General features: G+C 44.2%; 1 protein-coding gene across 7 annotated transcripts in view; it reads right to left on the bottom strand.

Annotated features, from left to right (window-relative positions):
- CAPRIN1 (cell cycle associated protein 1) overlaps nt 1-18580 on the bottom strand; it is a 2078829-nt gene that overhangs the window by 413701 nt on the left and 1646548 nt on the right. For 4 of the 7 annotated variants that reach the window (XM_044082838.1, XM_044082839.1, XM_044082842.1 and 1 more), the window contains one exon: nt 3781-3884. The exons of the other annotated variants lie outside the window; for them this stretch is intronic. In XM_044082838.1, coding sequence (XP_043938773.1) covers nt 3781-3884 — 104 coding nt within the window. The remainder of the gene's footprint in view (nt 1-3780; nt 3885-18580) is intronic. 7 annotated transcript variants of the gene reach the window in all.

Raw genomic sequence — 18580 nt, 5'->3', positions numbered from 1 at the left:
AGTATGCTTTCCAACCTGTTCTGCTGAATGCAATAATTCCTTTAACTCTATTTTCCACACAATCAGAAATCAACATCATTTTCTGTTTCAGTAAGCCCATAACATGCCATTGATATTTAAGCATATGAAGCTGGCAGTTTAAAACCCTGATTGCCAAGGTTGCAGACGTATAAACCTTCTTTCCCCATCTATCCAGCGCCCTGGAATCTCTGTCAGAGGGGGTAGGAATTTTGGCTGTAGAGGCCTTTACATCCTTGAGACCCTGAGAAATAGTCTCAGGATCAGCAGAAGGATTTTTTAATAGAAATTTGTGGGAGTCAGGAACCTTGTAATATCTGTTTGGCTTACTAGGAGACATTGGCAGGGAATCAGGAGCCATGCTTGATTCCAAAAACACATCATCAACAATGTCTAATACAGGAGGTACTGCCAAAGGCCTATGCTGAGGTAGAAGGAAATCCCTAAGCCTATTTTTTGACTTGGAGAAGTCCTGACTTCTCCAAGTGAAAATATTCCCTTAAAGTATACAAAGTCTCTCCAAAAAAGTAATCCTCAGGAGGAGATGCAGACGGGATGGATTCCTCTGCATCAGAATTCTCAGAGTGGAACAGAAAATTCCTCATCTGAAGATTCATAATCAGTGCCTTGCCTAGGCCTCTTAGCGGGGCGGGGGTTGGGAACCCCTTGATCAAGGTAATTAAATCCTCAGCCATTTTGATCATCTGTTTTTAGGCATAGGGGCCAGAGCACGTGACTCATGCTTTGGTTTTTTTACATATAGAAGACGTTTTTGACCTTGTTTTTGAAGCTGGCGTCAGTTTAATATAAAAATGTTGAGGCCTGAAAACACCCTCAGAAGCCGGTGCCTGCTCAGCGGCTCCGGACCCATCCAAGAGAGAGACATCCGCAGGTTTAATACTCTGAGAATCTCGCAGCATACCAGACTCTGAATGGGTCTTGGTAGACTCAAAAGTAGCGGTCAACAGGGGCTGCGAAAGCGCCTCACTGAGTACCGGCGACTGGCTTAGGAGAAGCTTCGTCGGTTTTGGACCTCGACGGTCTGTCTGTCTTTGCGTTTTTTGTGAACTCCGGTAGTTGGATTGCTAACTTACATTTCAGGATAATTAAATCTTGAACCAAAATATTTCGAAGCAAAAACATACAGACGCTTGGTGCGTTGGTTAAATCTAGCACAAAACCGACAGCAAGGCACGTTGTGATCTGGGCCTAGGCAAGGAATACAGTACAAATGAAAATCCTTATGAGGTATTTGCTTCCCACAAGTAATGCAATTATTAACTTTTACTGACATCGTTAAGACACAAGAAAAAGTTTCCCCAACGGGGTACTTAGCTTTAGTTTGAAGACTTCGGTTCTGAAACTAGAATGCGAAAATTTCAGGAGTCGGATGACCGGCACTTGCGAACTGTTTCTGCTTTGGGAACCGCGTGGCAAGAAAGATTGAATAAAATGGCGTCGGCTGCATGTTTTATACCCCTGACGACCTGACGTCATGGAAGAGGAGACGGCAACCTACGCAAGACCCAAGACTGTTATTCAGGCCGACTGAGGGCAACTTGTCAGCAGATTACCCAAATGTAATCACTGCAACAGTGAAACACGAAGAACATTTAAGATTTACCTGAGGTAAAAGGAAAGGGAGGAGCCTATACTAATTAACAGAGTAAAGGAGATACACAGCACACATGCCCAAGAACAACAGTGCAATAACAGAATATATCATTGACAACTTTTAGCTGAAGAAAAAGAAAAAGAAAAAAAGCACTTAACTTGACAGCACGACTGACGCATCCTGAAACTCTACGTGGCAAACGAGATCTGAGGGGAAGGAAGAGAGGCACTACGTGAAGCCTTAGCTTCAGAGTTTCTGGCTAGCGCAAGCTTGTTACAACGCCAGTGTCGATTTAGAGGACAGAACCAAAACCCAACAGTGAAAAATGAACGAAGGTTAACAACATCAGATTTATGCTCCTATGTCCACATCTATCCCCTTAAGTTGGTGAGCTGAGGACACGTTACATGATACTGGACAAGTAAAGCTTTGGTACACCAACTGCAGAACACCCATGACAACCCTTGTGTTAAGAATATTGCAACAGTGACTTAAGTCAGGGTGTTATCTGGGGTTCTGGTGTGCAATAAATGTATATATAACCCTGCATATTTCACTTCTGCTCCCATAGATGTATTACTACATATATCTATACCTATTCTATCTGTAATATATATATATATATATATATATATATATATATATATATATATATATATATAATCTATAATATATATGTATCTATAATATATATATATATGTATATATACACATCTATATATATATATATATATATATATATATGTATATATACATATATATATATATATATATATATATACACACACACACACACACACACACACACACATGTACATATAAATATGGATACCTTTCTAATATTCGAAATATTGTATCAATGTTTGTTTTCATGAGACGAAAATTGCAAAAATGAAATATTCGCACAGCTTATTTTTCCCAGGGCAAGTAAACATTTGCCCAACATGCCGTTTTCTACACTCTATCCCGGAGTTGGTATACATGGTGTGGATGTGTTGGTGGAGGGCAAACCCCCCTAACTAGGCGGGTTTTATTTATTATGGCTTGTGCTCTGTTGAAGTTTGGATAAATGTTTACTTGCCATGGGAAAAATTCGCCATTCGGCTATTTCGTTTTAGTCTCACGAAAACGATTATATATAAATATACAAACACATGAATATACAGCAATATACTTAATGCATATAGTTATACATTTACATACAAACATTTATAACTATACACCAACATATAACTAAGTAAAGACGCACACGTCTCCCACACAGTTTGTCAACACAGCACTGGTGAAGAAAACTCCTGAATGTTTACCCAGTTCTGTTACAGTCTACATGAAACCTCTACACATGCTGCTTTTGGCATTACTGTATCTCTGAGCAAAAGCAAAACAGACTCAAAAATACGACTTTCACACTTTTAATGGAGTTTCAACACTGATACTCAAAATTCTAACAGCAACCTGCATGTATATTAACTGCAGTTTAAATACACAGAAGAAATTGCACTGTTAGACAAAACCTTATAGTCATGTCGAAGGTGTCCTTTAATCATTGCTTTATCCATTATACCGGTCAATCTTACATTCTTGTATACCCTAAATCACAGCCTACAAGTTCTTGAGCATCCAGACCAGCACAGCAAACCGGGTTTGACATACTGGTTAAGGTCTTCACCTTATAGGCATAAGGTAAAGGGTTTGATTCTGGTCGGGAGTCGCTGGCTAGCCTTAAAATAGACTTTCAGAGCAGTTAGAGCCTAGTAATCTATGAACCGATCAATCAGACTTATAAAATGTGATGTCATTGCAACTGACAAACCATTTTCAAACAGTCTTATTCAAAACAGTCCATACATTTAACAGAAACCATCCTTACTGCTGTACACCAACATCTATATGACAACTTAACCTAAACTTACTTTCCTCTTCTTGCATACAGAACATGAAAAAACAAAAATCTGAACCTACTTGACAAAACCATGCTAAAAGAAATCAGTAGGTAATAAGTAGGTAAAATAAAACAGTGTAAGATAATCTACAACACAAACATGCTCTTTCACATTCAATTCTCCAGTAGTGCAACCCATGGCATCTTGATCTCAAGTTCATGCACCCAGCACACATGACTAATATGAAAATTCTGTTGTACTTACCCGCTGGTAGTTGTTCGTAAAATCACGAGGAGCATTAAACTGGGACTGATTATAACCACTATTAGGAGTGTTTGAAAAAGGAGGACGGAAACTCTCATAACCACCTGTAACAAACATACAATGCCCTTAACTAATAGATAAAAGAACACCACGAGAACAGCTCTACAACGAAGACTTGCGGCAGGGTTAGACGAATCAACTATACAAGGAATAAACAACCAACATGTACAATACCTACTGGAATGCTAGACCAATGAAAGAATTTCAGGTAAATTATCCCTTCAACCTTGAAACAGGCTGTCCCCTCAAAGTCTTGCACTGCTGTTCGCAGTCACTTGACCTCAAATAATACTGGGCTGTGCTCCACACACATTCATTGCTTTTCTTTACAACCAACTGAAGAGCAGCTCAGATTCCAAATGTGTTCATAGCCTAAGAAGATAGTTGAGAATGACCAAAACCAAAGGAAAGCAAGAATAAAAACTTCTGATAAGCTCCCCAAAGAAAAACAGAAGACTAAAAAGGCAAACATTTCTGCATTCAAGGGCTACCAGAAACTGAAATGAAGGCCAACAATGAAGTTAACCTTTAAGAGAGTTAACCGCCAGTATTCCAAAGGAAAAAAAAACAGACACCTAAACGAAGACGAGGGGTAGGGTTGGGCCTTAAAAAGACCGTAGAAATCTCAGTGGAATGTACACAATTCTGAGACGACTTGCCCCTCAAAATAAACCAAGTCCCTAACAAGAATTCATCAACAGTGATGTACCCTATGACCCAAGAAGAGGTGGTATGTGAAAATGAAAATAAGCACATCTAAAAACACAGTAAATGCATCACTTCTCAATCTTTTATCAATTTTAGCTATTTGGAAGTCAACAGCTAAAAATGGAAATAATGTACTTACCCCAACTCTAGATCCTTTTCATCCTAATCCCTTCATTACAACTGGGAATGGAGCCTCTTGCAGGATTGGATCTAGCTACCTGCTAGCATTCTTAGTCTCGAGCTCCTTTAATTTCTTCACTCCCATAATACCTTACATCCCTCTTAGTCTTAGATCAAGTATGTCAACTGAGAAACGCACAATGTAAACACTGTCAATTTACACACAGACGCGTGCGTGCACAGACACACACACACACACACACACACACATATATATATATTTATATATGTATAAACACACATATATATATATATATATATATATATACACACATACACACACATATATATCTATATATGTATATATATGTGTGTGTGTATGTGTATATATATATATATATATATATATATATATATATACACATACATACACACACACACACATATATACACACACATACATTCATAAAGTGTGTACTAGGCTAATGGCCCTGGAGCCTTTACAAGCGTAGCCCCTAGAAGTGCCCTGGCATCTTGCCGCCCGCCATTAGTTCACAGTGCCTTTATCAAGTACAGCCACTGGAGTGATAACGGGGTGAAAGAATATTTGTGTAAAATCTTACCATAACCACAGATGTCCTTCTCTTCCATGTTGCAGTATTCCTGGTGTGGGATGTTCCACCTCAGGTGACCCGTACGTCAGCTCCTATACAAAAGCTTCAGCTTCGCTGTTGTAGTTGTGCGGGACGTTCCATAAACCAGGGAAGTTAAATGTGACAGCTGCATGCACAGACCTCAGAACTTGAAGGAACAGCAACAGGGAGTAGCCAGTGATGTCAGTCATAGGGTCGAGCCGCCATTATGTGGTTACATAGGTCACAGGACAGGGTATAGCCCCCAAAGAGACCTAAACATATCAGTAAAGTACAGTTTTGTACCTACCATAAATGTAGATGTTCGAGTGCTAATACAGCTGCAGTCATAACAGATGGGTTCTCCTGCCGGCAGGCGGGTCCTCGGTCGGCCGAATTCCAAAGTCTAGCTCCGGCATCGGTTGTCGTCGCTTCTTTCCTGACGTCAGTGCGACAGGGGTATAAAAGAACCAGCCGATGCCATTTTCTTCAGTTTTTCTTGCCCCAGATGTCAGGTGCCCCCAGAAGGAAGGCAACACAAATTAGTGTAATAAAGCAATGCCATATAAACAAAATACAGTAGTGCAAGCAAATACATCATGAATGAATACCCCAATCTGGTTGCATGAGGATATGTCAGCCAATAGGCCTGTCCCAAGTGGGGAAGGAGGGTGGGAAACCTGGACTGCAGCTGTATTAGCACTCGAACATCTACATTTATGGTAGGTACAAAACTGTACTATGTTCAACGTGCATACAGCTGCAGTCATAACAGATGGGTAGAATCTCAAAGCTAAGAAAGGGGTGGTAGGCACTAGGTGGAACTAGGAGGAGCCAGAATGCCCTGCAAGACTGCAGTGGCAAAGCCCGCTCTAGATTTGGAGTATAGTGGAAGGTGGCAGTGCTTGGAGAAGGTATGCACAGAACTCCAAGTGGCTGCTTCTAAAATATCTTTGGTAGGAACTCCTCTGAGAAAGGCTGCAGAGGTAGCCATGGGCCCTTGTGGAGTGAGATCTGATGCCTGTAGGTACAGTTTTGCCATGAAAAAAATAGCAAAAGCATATGCAGTGGGCTATCCATTTTGAGATTGTCTGTTTGGAAATTGGCTTTCCTTGATCTCCTATAGCATAGGACACAAAGAGCTGTTCTGATTTTCTGAAAGGCTTTGTTCTGTCCAAATAATAACGCAGTTGTCTGTGGATGGCCAAGGAATGTAGTAATCCCTCCCCTTTGTTTTGAGGATTAGGATAAAAGGTAGTTAGTTTATGGCCTGATTCAAAGCTACCCTGGATACCACTTTTGGCATTAAGGACGGGTTGGTTCGTAAGGAAACTCTGTCCTGATGGAAGATGAAAAAAGGCTGCACAGCCATGACAGCTTGTAGTTCTGACACTCTACGAGATGAGGTAATAGCCAGAAGGAAAGCTGTTTTCCAGGACAAGTATTGCAAATCTGATGAGGCAGCTGGCTCAAAAGGAGGCAATGTCAGTTTTTCCACAATGAAATTGAGATCCTAAGCAGGTATTGGTTGTTTCCTTGGGGGTTTTAGATTCTTAGCCCCTCTGAGGAACTGTCTTAAAAGGGGGTGAGAGAATAAGGGTGGATCAGTGTTGTATTCTGCAGAAATGGCTGAGGCATGGATTTTGATGGTGGAGAATGAGAGTCCACTGCTTAGCAGCTCAGCTAGATACTTAATATTTGAGGTAAATTCAGTTTTCCAGGATCCTGGCCCTTTTTCTCATTCCAGACACAAAACAGTTGCATTTTGCGGAGTAAGCTTTCCTAGTAGACGGCCTTCTGGCCTCCAAAATGACATCCTGCACCTCCATGGAGAGTAGGGTCTGTTGTGGTGGTAAGGAATCTTCCATGCGGCTAGACTGAGTGTTTTTAGCTGACTGTGAAGAGTTTTGAAGCTGTGCTGAGTGAGGAGAAGAGGCATTAGAGGCAGGGTCCATGGTGGGAAACGTGTCAGGCTCCACAGGAGTGGGTACCAGTGTTGTCTTGGCCAGTCTGGAACAATGAGAATCATCTTTGGTCTGTCTGCTCTGGTCTTCAATAGAACTTTGGGCAGCAGAGGAAGAGGTGGGAAGGCATAAACTGTCATTGATGTCCAACTGAAAGAGAGCGTCCACTCTCCAGGCCTTTGGATGGAAAATCCTTGAGCAGAATTTTGTCAATTGGTGATTTTTGTGGGAGGCAGAGAGATCTATGTATGGCCTTCCCCATGCTTGGATTATCTCTGTAAAAACTTGAGGATGCAACTTCCATTCGTGTGGTTCTGTCATATTTCTGCTTAGGTTGTCTGCCAGCGTGTTTTCCTTGCCTGGCAAGTACTGTGCTTGTAGTTCGATTTCTAAGTCCATGGCCATGTTCCAAAGTGACATGGCAGTCTGCATAGGGGGTATGAATGTGTTCCTCCCTGTTTGTTTATGTATCATATAACTGTGGTGTTGTCCGTTCTTATTAATAGCTGACCTGGTTGCAGAAGGTCTTTGAAAGCTATAATAGCATTTATTACTGCTAGCATGTCCTTTTGATTGATGTGAAGGTGCTTTTCTTTTTGGGACCATTTGCCCTGAATGCACCGATCTGTCATGTGCGCCCCCCAGGCGTAGTCCGAGGCGTCTGTTGTGATAACTTGATTTGCTTGAGGCTTGCTGAATGGGAGACCTGTGTTTGCTTGGCATGCTTGAGCCCACCACAGAAATTCCTTTTGAAGACATGGAATTAGTGGTATTATTGTTTCCAAACTGTGGCTGTGTTGAGACCATAGGTTTTTCAGGTACCATTGAAGTTTCCTCATATGCAGCTTTGCACATGGGATTAGTAAGATGCCATGAATCCCAGAGCCTGCAGGATTTTCCTTGCAGTCAGCCTGGTGCAACTTGCTAGTGCTCTGAAGTACTGAGTTAGTTGCCCCTGCTTCTCTGGCGTGAGGTAGGCCATCTGGGTGTTTGTGTCCAAGTTGGCACCCAGGAAAATTATTTTCCGAGAGGGTATTAGCTTGGATTTCTTTTTGTTGACTGTGTATCCCAGAGAGTTCAACAACATTATTACATAAGCCAGATGTTTCAGAAGAATGTGCTTGCTGTCCGCTTGGATCAGGCAGTCGTCCAAATAGGGGTATATTTGTATCCCTTGAAGTCTGCAGTAGGCAATTACTGATGCCAGGCATTTCGTGAATACTCTGGGCGCAGTAGATAAGCCAAAGGGCAATGCAGAGAATTGATAATGGGTTGAACCTGCAAGAAATCTGAGATATCTTCTGCAATTTTGTCTGATTGGGACATGCAGGTATGCCTCCTTGAGGTCCAATGTTACCAGCCAAGATTCCTTGCCCAGCATGGGAAGAAGCTGCTGTAGAGTGAGCATCTTGAATTTTGGTACGAGTAGAAATGTGTTTAGGATGGAATAGTCCAAAATAGGTCTCCAATCTTTTCCCTTCCTTGGTACCAGGAATAGTCTGGAATAAAAACCTTGACCTTGTTCGTGCATAGGTACCTCTTGAATAGCTTTCATGTCTATGAGATCTGTAATTTGCCTTTGTGCCTCTGCCCTTTGATTGTGTGGCAGGTTTGGCATGCCTCTCATTTTTGGAAGGGTGTGAAAATGGAATCTGTAGCCTCTGTTTATAATGTCCAGGATCCATTTGTCTTTTGTGACAACATGCCAATTTTTTGAAAATAATGCCAGTTTTCCGCATAAGGGTGCTGCCATTTGAGTCTTGCTTGGCATACAAAGGGGAAAGTCATTGGGCTTGTTTCCGAATGGTTGCGAGTTACCTCACCACCTCTGTGTAGGAGCTTGCCATTGTCTGTCTCTAAACGATCCTTGGGATTGTCCTCTGCCCCTCGGGCGCCTGTATCTACCTCTTTGTGGTCTGTCCGTGGCTGGAAAGGACCAATTTTTGGAAGGCCAATTTCTACTGAAGCGTGGGGGTTGTACCTGTAGAAAATCTTTCATTGCATTAATTTAGCCTTTTCCTCCATTTTCCTTAATACCTCCTCAGCATTAGCACCAAATAATACATCCTTTTGTAGAGGGGCATCTAGTAATTTAGCTTTGACATGATCTGGCAAGGATTGTTCCTTGAGCCAGGCATGTCTACGTATGACTGATCCTGTAACAGCAGCTCTACATGAGGCCTCTACAGCATCAAAACCACACTGTAAGGTATGTTTACCCACTTGTTCTGCACTATGCATCAAATCCTGCAACTCCTTCAAGTCTGGTTGTTCAGGTTGTGACATTTTACTTTTCAATTGTGACAACAAAAAGTGTTGGTATTTTAGCATATGGAACTGACAGTTTAATGCCCTCATGGTTAAGGTAGCCGAGGTATATACCTTTTTCCCCCACCTTTCTAAGGATCTGGAATCTCTCTCGGAAGGTAATGGATTTTTAGCAGTGGAGGCCTTAATCCCCTTGGGGCCCTGTGAGATAGTTTCTGGGTCAGCAGCATGGCTTTTGTATAGAAATTGGTGTGAGTCAGGAACCCTGTAGTACCTGTCAGGCTTAACTGGGGCTGGAGGTAGAGAATCTGGGTTAAGGCAGGCCTCGGAGTACACATCATCTAGTATGTTCAAGACAGGAGGTATAGCCAGAGGCCTGTGCTGAGGTAGCAAGAGAAATTCCCTAAGCCTTTTCTTGGACTCTGAATAATCTTGGCCTTCCCAGTGGAAGTGCTCCCTTAAGGTATGCAAAGTTTCCCCAAATGAGTAATCCTCTGGAGGGGATATACAGAGGGAATGGACTCCTCTGCATCAGAGTCTTCAAAAGGGGAGTAAGAATGTTCCTGATCATCAGAGTGCTCTGAAATAATGGAGCCCTGATCAGAGGAGGGGGATTCTTCCTCCACTCTGGGTCTCTTGTCCGGGGGGGGGGGGGGTTGAGAACCCCTGATAAAAGTAATTAAATCCTCAGCCATTTTAAGCATCTGTTTTTTAGGCACAGGGCCTGGAGATGGGCCCTGTGTAGCTTGTTTCTTAGAATGCATGGCTGCTTTAGACTTAGTGAAAGCCTTGATGGAAAAAGAAGATGAAGGTCTGAAGACACCTTGAGTGGAGGTAGACCTGTCCACATTTTGAGATTCACTGCCAAGAGTGGCTTCGGTATCAGAAGTCGGGATGTGGGCCGAGGAGCCTGTGACCTCGGGCACAGGAGACACCGCCAAAGAAGTGTCGTCGGTAGTCAGGGGCTGCGTAGGCACCTCGCTGAGAACCGGACCACGTGTAGTCGGCTTTGGCGTGGTGTCAGAAGAGGCCGCGGACCTCGTGCGTCGGTCCTTATCTTTGCGCTTTTTAGACAAAACTGGAGTCTGAGTATCTGACGACATAATATAGTTAAATGTTGTGCCAAAATAATGCTGGGCGAACTCCGCCCGACACTTAATGGTGCGTTTGTTGAATATAGCACAAAAGCGACAGACTGAGACGTCGTGGTCTGGGCCTAAACAAGGAATACAGAGGAAATGGAAATCCTTATGCGTTGTTTGCTTCCCACATGAAATACAATTATTAACTTTGTCTGACATCGGTCTGAGGCAAGAAAAGTTTCCCCAATGGGGTACTTAGCTTTCAAGAAGACTTCAGTTTCAAAATTTTCGTAATTTCAGGAGCTGGCTGACCGGCACTTGCGAACTGCTTCTGCTTCGGGCACCGCGCGGCAAGAAAGACTGAAGAAAATGGCGTTGACTGGTTCTTTTATACCCCTGTCGCACTGACACCTGGGAAGAAGCGACGACAACCGACGCCGGACCTAGACTTTGGAATTCGGCCGAGCGAGGACCCGCCTGATGGCAGGAGAACCCATCTGTTATGACTGCAGCTGTATGCACGATGAACATCAGAGAGAGAGACAGAAAGGATAAGGGGGTTTGGTGGGAAGGAATACTGCAACATGGAAGAGAAGAACATCTATAGTTATGGTAAGATTTTACACAACTATTCTATGTCCTTCTATTCCTATGTTGCAGTATTCTTGGTGTGGGACAGTACCAAAGCTTAGTTGGAAGGAAGGGTGGAGGTAGAAGTGGCTGATCCCACAAAGCTCTGCAGGACTGCCCTGGCAAACCTTGCACGTGATATGGAGATATTGTCTAACGTGTAGTGTTTGGTGAAAGTGTGAATGGTGGACCATGTGGCTGCTTCTAGTATGGAAGCTGTGTCCAGGCTTTTTAAAAAGGCTTTGGAGGCGGCTTCTACCCTGATGGAGTGAGCTTTAACTCTCTGTGGGACCTTTTTGCCATGGTGTAAACAGAGCCAAATGGCTTTTCTAATCCAACATGCAATGGTTTGTTTGGAGACTGCCTTGCCCAGGGCCCTGGGGTGGAAGGAAACAAAGAGGCGATTGGATTTTCTAAAGGATTTTGTTTTGTCTAAATAAAATATTAGCTGTGTACATCCAGGGAGTGCAGTATTCTCTCACTACCATTGGGAGGAGAGAAATAGAAGGTGGGAAATTGAATATATTGGTTTAGACGGATCACTGACCACCTTCAGCATAAAGGAAGGGTTAGTTCTTAGTGTTACCCCGCCCTTGTGGAAGATAATGTATGGGGGGCAAGCCATTAAGGCCTGTAATTCAGACATCCTTCTGGCTGAAGTTATGGCCACTAGCAGTAGTCTTTCATGCAAACATTTGCAGAGTAGCAACACTAGTGGGTTCAAATGGAGACTGGGTTAGTTTTTCCATGATGAAGTTCAGGTCCCAAGGTGGTGTGATGGGTTTTCCTTAGAGGTCTGATGTGTAAGACCCCTTTTAAGAATAGCTTTACATCAAACCTGGCTAGTAAGGGAGGATCTAATGGCAGGCAGGGACTTTCACTGAAGAGTAAGAGTCCGCCCTTTAGTAGTTGACAAACATATGAAAGAACTAGAGGGATCTGTGATGCATGAATCCCTGTCCTTGTCCAGACGCCATTTTGAAAATCTCTCCCATTTAGCTAAATAAGATTTTGTTGTAGTAGGTTTCCTGGCCTTCCTCAGGACTGAAAGCACCTCCTCTGAGTAGTGGTGCCTGAAGGGAATTAGAAGTTTATCAAGCAGTGTCAGTGACAACATCTGCAAGTGTGGGTGGATGAGGCTTCCCTTTTGTTGTATCAGAAGATCCACCTTGTGGGGTAACTTCTGGTGATTGCCCTTGGCTAGATTGAGAAGTGGGGGAACCAGTGCTGCCTTGGCCAGTAGGGAGTCACCAATAAGATTTTTTGTTGGTTTCTCTTGATTATCAGGAGGACATTCTGAATTAGTGGGAAGGGAGGAAAGGCATATAGAAACCTTCCCTTCCAAGAAATGCTGAATGTATCTACTCTCCAAGCTAGAGGGGAGTAGGACTTGGAGCAAAAGGTCTGCAGTTGTCTGTTCTGGGGGGAGGCAAGCAAGTGTACTTGGTGTGCCCCACATGTAGACATTGTCTAGAAAGACATTCCTGTCCAACATCAATACGTGCTGTGGACAGTATGTCCTGCTGAGAAGGTCTGCTTGTTTGTTGTCCTGTGAGTGGATGCTAGATAACTGCAGGACCAAGTCGTGTCGAGAGGCTAGGTCCCATCATATCAGTAAGGTTAGTTCGCAAAGGTAGTACACTTTTGGTCCTCTCTGCTTGTTGAGGTACCACATAAATGTGGTGTCTGTTATTATTTGGAGAACACCTGGTAGTAGGAGTGGAATGAAGGTTTTCAGTGCTAGGACAGCTGTCATTTCCCTCACGTTGATGCGTTTTTCTTTAGGGAAGGGTGCCACTTTGCTAGGACCCTGTAGGAAGCCACTGTGGCTCCCCATCCTGAGTATGAAGCATCTGTAAGCATGAACTGGTTTGGGAAAGGAGGCTGCAGCGGAAGGCCTGGGTTCAGCTGGACTTGCTGAATCCACCATTTTATTTCAGACTTTAGGCAGGGCAGGAGAGTGATTTCTTGCTCTAGAGAAAGTTGGTGCTGAGACCAACCATTTTGTAGATACCACTGTAAGTTTCACATGTGCATTCTGGATAGTGGTAGCATGGGGATGGTGGCTGCCACTAGGTCCAGGGGTTCTTGTGTATTGTCTTGCAGTTATTTTTTGGGTCTGTAACAGGACTTTGAAATGGGAGTTCAAGGAGCTGACCCTGTCCTGGAGAAGCATGGTTTTCATTATGTCCGTTTTGATCCTGCAACCTAGAAATATTTAGTCTTATTCTGGGGTCAAGGATGACTTTGGGAGGTTAAGAGTGAACCCCAGACTTTGTATAGGCACATGGTGAACTCTAGATGGATTAACAGGGATTCCTTGCAGTCTGCTAGGATCATGTCGGCATCTAGGTAGGGATAAATCTGAATTCCCTTGTGTTCTGCAATAGGCTATGGCAGGTGCCAGGCATTTTATCAACACTGTGGGGGGGGGGGGGCAGTGGACAAACCACAGGGCAATGCAGTAAATTGGAAATGAAAAGAGGATCCAGAGAAACAAACATTTTCTGTGGGAGGGTAGAATGAGTATGTGCAAATAGGCTTCTTTCAGGTCAAGTATGGCCTTGAAAGCCTTAGCAGGTATGAGAGGGAGTAAATTGGTAGGGACAACATTCTGAAGGTGGGCACTTTTAAGAATAGATTTAAGAAGGAAAGGTCTAGAATAGGTCTCCATGGTCCATTTTTTTTTTGGGACCAGAAATAGTCCTGAATAGAAGCCCTTTCCTTCCTGTCCTGGAAGGACAGGTACTATGGTGCCCAAGTTCAGATCTGTCAGAACCTGTGGGAAGAGGAATCTGATTTTTTTTGGGGGGGGAATGGACACTGTTTAAGGGTGGCCTTTCTTTCCAGGACAGGAAGTATCCTTTTCGAACAACAGCCAGAACCCCATTTGTCTGTGGTGATGGTTTTCCAAAAGGAAGGCAGTGGGAGGATGGGCGGAAAGGGGAAGGAGGGCAAGACTGTCAAGCATTGTTGGGGCCTCCTCTGTCTTGAAATGACTGTCTAGAGGGAGGCTGAGAGACAGTTGGCCTGGTAAGAGTTTGTCTTCTGGCTCCTCCTCTTTGTCTGGAAGAGGTAGGTCCAGCAGGGGCCAGGTTTCGTCTGACAAATGTGGCCTTGGCAAGGTAATTCCTGTAATATTTAGGAATAGGGGACACCAAAAGATGCTTGATGTGTTGCAATTCCCAGCTCTTTTCCTGCAGATTTTTGAATAGGTCTGCTAAATGTTTGCAATATAGAAAATTAGGGTCCAGGGTGGCATCCAAGATTTTAGACCAAGTCTTCTGGCAAGTGTTGCAGACGAAGCCAGGAATATCTCCTCAGTACACAGGCAGATGCTGCAGAGCATGCAGAGGCCTCTGCAGCATCTTAACTACATCTAAATGAGTGCCTGACTACTTGGGAAGCCTGAGATAGTTTGGAAGAGATGTCAGATTTGGTGGGACAGTCAGGAGTAGCAGCCAGGAGAGTAGAGATGAGTCTCCTGCAATGGACTCAGCCTCTCTTCAAGAGCATTATTCACCAGATGATATTTGGGAAGTCTAAGAAACGGATTCATCAGAAGAACAGGGCTCTTGCTTTTCTTCCCTCTCTTGTGAGTTAGGTGGTGGAAGAGAAGAGGCAGAGGCAGGATTAAGGCTAAGCACAGGAAGAGTAGCTGGAGAAGAAGCTGAAGGTCTAAGGGCCAGAAGATCCATAATGAAGGATGAGGTGAGGGACTATCAATCAAGCAGGCCTCCTGCCGGTGTAGCCAGATGTTTTTTTTTCTGTTTCTTTTTGACTAGGGTAGACTTGGGGGTAGGCCTGAAGTCGGATGCCTGGCTAAGGGTAGCTGTGTCGGGTGGAGGAAACACGGCCAGAGACCCAGATGCGTCTGGTTCCCTCTTGACCTCGGCAGTAGCTGTCTGGGTTGGCTCCAGGGACGTGCAGGTTGTAACCTGTGGAACAGCTTCTTCAAAGGTTCCCGTAAAAGTCAACGGGACCGTCAGAAGTCCCTCAACTCCTAAATCGGTAGCTGGCAGGGCGTCCTAAAGCGGAGCAATAGAGGAAGAGGGCCTAGGAAACTTGTCCTTCTTTCGTGAGGTTCAGTCGAGGCCTCCAAGAGGGGATGCATCCTGAGAGCTAATTTTTTAAGCCGTTGGTTTTCCAGGTAGTGTATGGCCAGACTGCTGCGAAGGATCTTAGGAATGAAGGATTGGCAGATAGAGCAAGTGTTTTGATTGTGCTCCTGGCCTAAGCAAAAAATGCAACGGCGTACCTGTCTTTATGGGGTATCAGATACCCACACTGGCATTTTTGTTTTGCTGACATCGGCTAAGGATTACTACAACAAACTAAGCTTTAGCTAGAAATTCAAGAAGAAAACCCCAATGAGGTACTCAACTTTTTAGAAATCTTGCAGAGAAGGAGCAAAGCACACGATGTGGTGGCTGCCTGCAACTTAAAAGTTCTGAGGTCTGGCGTGCAGACGTCACATTTAAGGTCCCTGGATTACGGCCCAACGTGTGACATCCCACTCAACTACAACAGCCAAGCTGAAGCTTTTATATAGAAGCTGACATACGGGTAGCTTGAGGCGGAAAATCCCGTACCAAAAATACTGCAACATAGGAATAGAAGGACATCTTTATTTCCCATCCACTCATCAAGATTTATCTTGAAGAGGGCCAGTGAGGTGCTCTGCTTGACATGTATGGGAAGTCTATTCCAGAGCATGGGCAGTCTCTGGGTTATGAACCTGTCCCTCCACCATGTTCTGTTGATTGCGGTAATGAGGTTGAGGTGTCTGCAGCATGTGGTGTGGTGGGAATGGAATTTCTTTAGATGTAACAATTCACACAGAGCTGGGACAGACATGGATTTGTAAGTTAAGCAGAGATCGCCTTAGTAGACGACATGAGAAAGAATAGGAGGATTTTTTTTTTTTTTTTTTGAGTCTGTCTGTGTAGGACAGGTGTTTAAGGCCTAGGATCCTCTTCGTGAGGTACTTTTGTGGCCTTTCCAGCTGTTGCATGTGTCTAGTGAGGTACATGCCAAATGGGGCATTATACTAGATTGATTGGCCTAATGAGGGAAGAGTAGAGAGATTATGACCCCTTTCTTCCTGGATGCAAAACCCTTGGTAATGAGATGTGCCACATAGGGCTTTCTGTCAACAGTGGCAATGTGGTTGTGGAAGAAGAGGTTGCTGTCAACTTGTGTCCCCAGATCTCTTATAACGCCTTCAGTAGGCTCCCATCGATGTGGTAATTAGTGGGAACGGAGTTTTTTCCCAAAGGGGATGATGACATTTTTTGGCATTAAGCTTAAGGCCATGGTTTAGACACCAGTCATTGGTCTCAGTGAGGCCTTTCTGTAGGATGTTTTTATCACTTGGGGAGTTAATAATGGCTCCCAGCTTGCAGTCGTCTGCAAACTTTGTCAGCCAGAGTCCCTCTGTGTTGGCCTGGACTTCTGAGAAGTAGATGTCAAACAGGAGAGGACTGAGGACCGATCCCTGTGGGATTCCACTCGTAACTGGTCGGCAGTCTGACTTGGAGTCCGCTACTTTCACACTGTGGATTCCATCCGTGAGCCAATTTTCAACCCACCTAGTGATATAGGTGGTTGATGCCTAGTTTGATGACTTTATCAATAATTCCTGAGTGGGGAATGGTATGAAAGGCCTTGGCCAGATCGAGGTAGGCTGTATGAACTTGCCTTGCCCTCATCCACAGCTCTGGTGACTGACTCAAAGAAGTCAACCAGGTTGAGCAGGCATGATCTACCTTTGACAAAATAAAGTTGAGTGGGATCCAAAGTTCGGAGATTCCCTATATTCTTGTTAATTAGGTCCATGATGATGTGCTCCATAATCTTACATATCAGACTCATCAGGCTAATGGGGCTGTAATTCCCAGGGTCTGTAGCCGCTCCCTCTTTATGAAGAGGGGATAAATGTAGCAGTGTGCCATTCGGTACGGACAATGCCTGACGTGAGGCTGTGATTGAACAGGGCACACAGATGTGGTGCCCGTTCAGTTTGTAGCTCATGTAGAACACACCCAGAGATACTGTTGGTTCCCATGGAAGTTGTATTCTTAACCTTGGACAATGACGCTTTAACCTGTGCTGCAGTAATGCTGGGTGCCTGGCATTCCTCCGATATTGTGATTGGTCCTTTTGGGGGGGGGGGGTAAAGTTGGCAAAGAATTTGTCGGCCAGTATGTTGGCTCAGTACACAAGGAAACATTGTGCAGTAACTCAGAGCAACCATGGGTACTGCCATTGAGATTCCTGATGTAACTATAGAAGGCTTTGTGGTTGTTTTTAGTGTCTGCTGCAATTCTGCCTTCATAGCTGGATTTACAGGTTTTGATGAGGGATCTCAACTTTTTATTGAGGCTAACAAGGGAGTTTTTCCAGTCTAGGGACTTAACCTTTTTCGGCAACAGTTTCTTCGTTCTACTGTAGAGTTTATTAATGGCAGGGGACCACCATATTGGCTTCCCTTTTTTTTTTTTTTTTTGGAGTGGAGTGCCTTGGTTCGGTTGGTTATGGCTAGTTCCATACATTTATGTACATGTTCATACAGTGCACTGGTGTACGATTCGGCAGTCATGCATCTATTTTCCACTGAAATGGGTACAGTGAAGTTAGCCTCTTCTGTTTTTAGGAGCACAAAGTCAGCTTTGGAGAAGTTTTTGATGGTGGTTACCTTTGCAGGGAGTGTGGGTGAGACATGGACTTCCATGGTGTTCAGTTTGTGGGCAGACCTAACCAGGGAGGAATTGACTACTGGTGTAGAGCAACGGTTGCCCATGTTAGTAATAAACATGTCAAGGATGTTGCTTTCTCTAGTGGAGGTAAGAATGAGCTGGTCCAAGGCATTGGAACAGATGAATTCCAGGAAGCTTTGGGGCAGTGTATTGGTGCATGAGTAGCTTTACCAGTTGATGGAGGGGCAAGCTGAAGTCACCTAGTATGAGAGAGGTGGGTTGGACCCTAATAGTTTCCAGGGTGCTTAGGAACGTGGAGTGAGAGTCCTGGGACATGGATGGGGACCTATAGCAGGCTACGATCTGAATCGCCATCTTACCCAATGTTAGTTGCACCTGAAGTATCTCAGATGCATTATGCTGGGCTACTTGTCTGGAGGTGTGCATACCCTTTATGAAGATGGAGACAAAACCGCCTTTGAAGCTGCAGTCCATGTTCTGGGGCACAAAGTTGTGTAATGACTTATAGCCTGGTAGTGCAGGGGTGCTTTGTGCTGCTTTAAACCACGACTCCGTTAGAGCACAAATGTCAATGTTCTCCACTTTGAGGAGTTCTTCGAGCAAGTGCATCTTGAGAT

This window comes from Protopterus annectens, chromosome 9.part0, assembly GCF_019279795.1.
Source record: "Protopterus annectens isolate FY-2018-M chromosome 9.part0, PAN1.0, whole genome shotgun sequence".
Lineage (NCBI taxonomy): Eukaryota > Metazoa > Chordata > Ceratodontiformes > Protopteridae > Protopterus > Protopterus annectens.
Note: the sequence above shows the minus strand (reverse complement) of the source record. Positions and strands in the feature narration are given on the sequence as shown.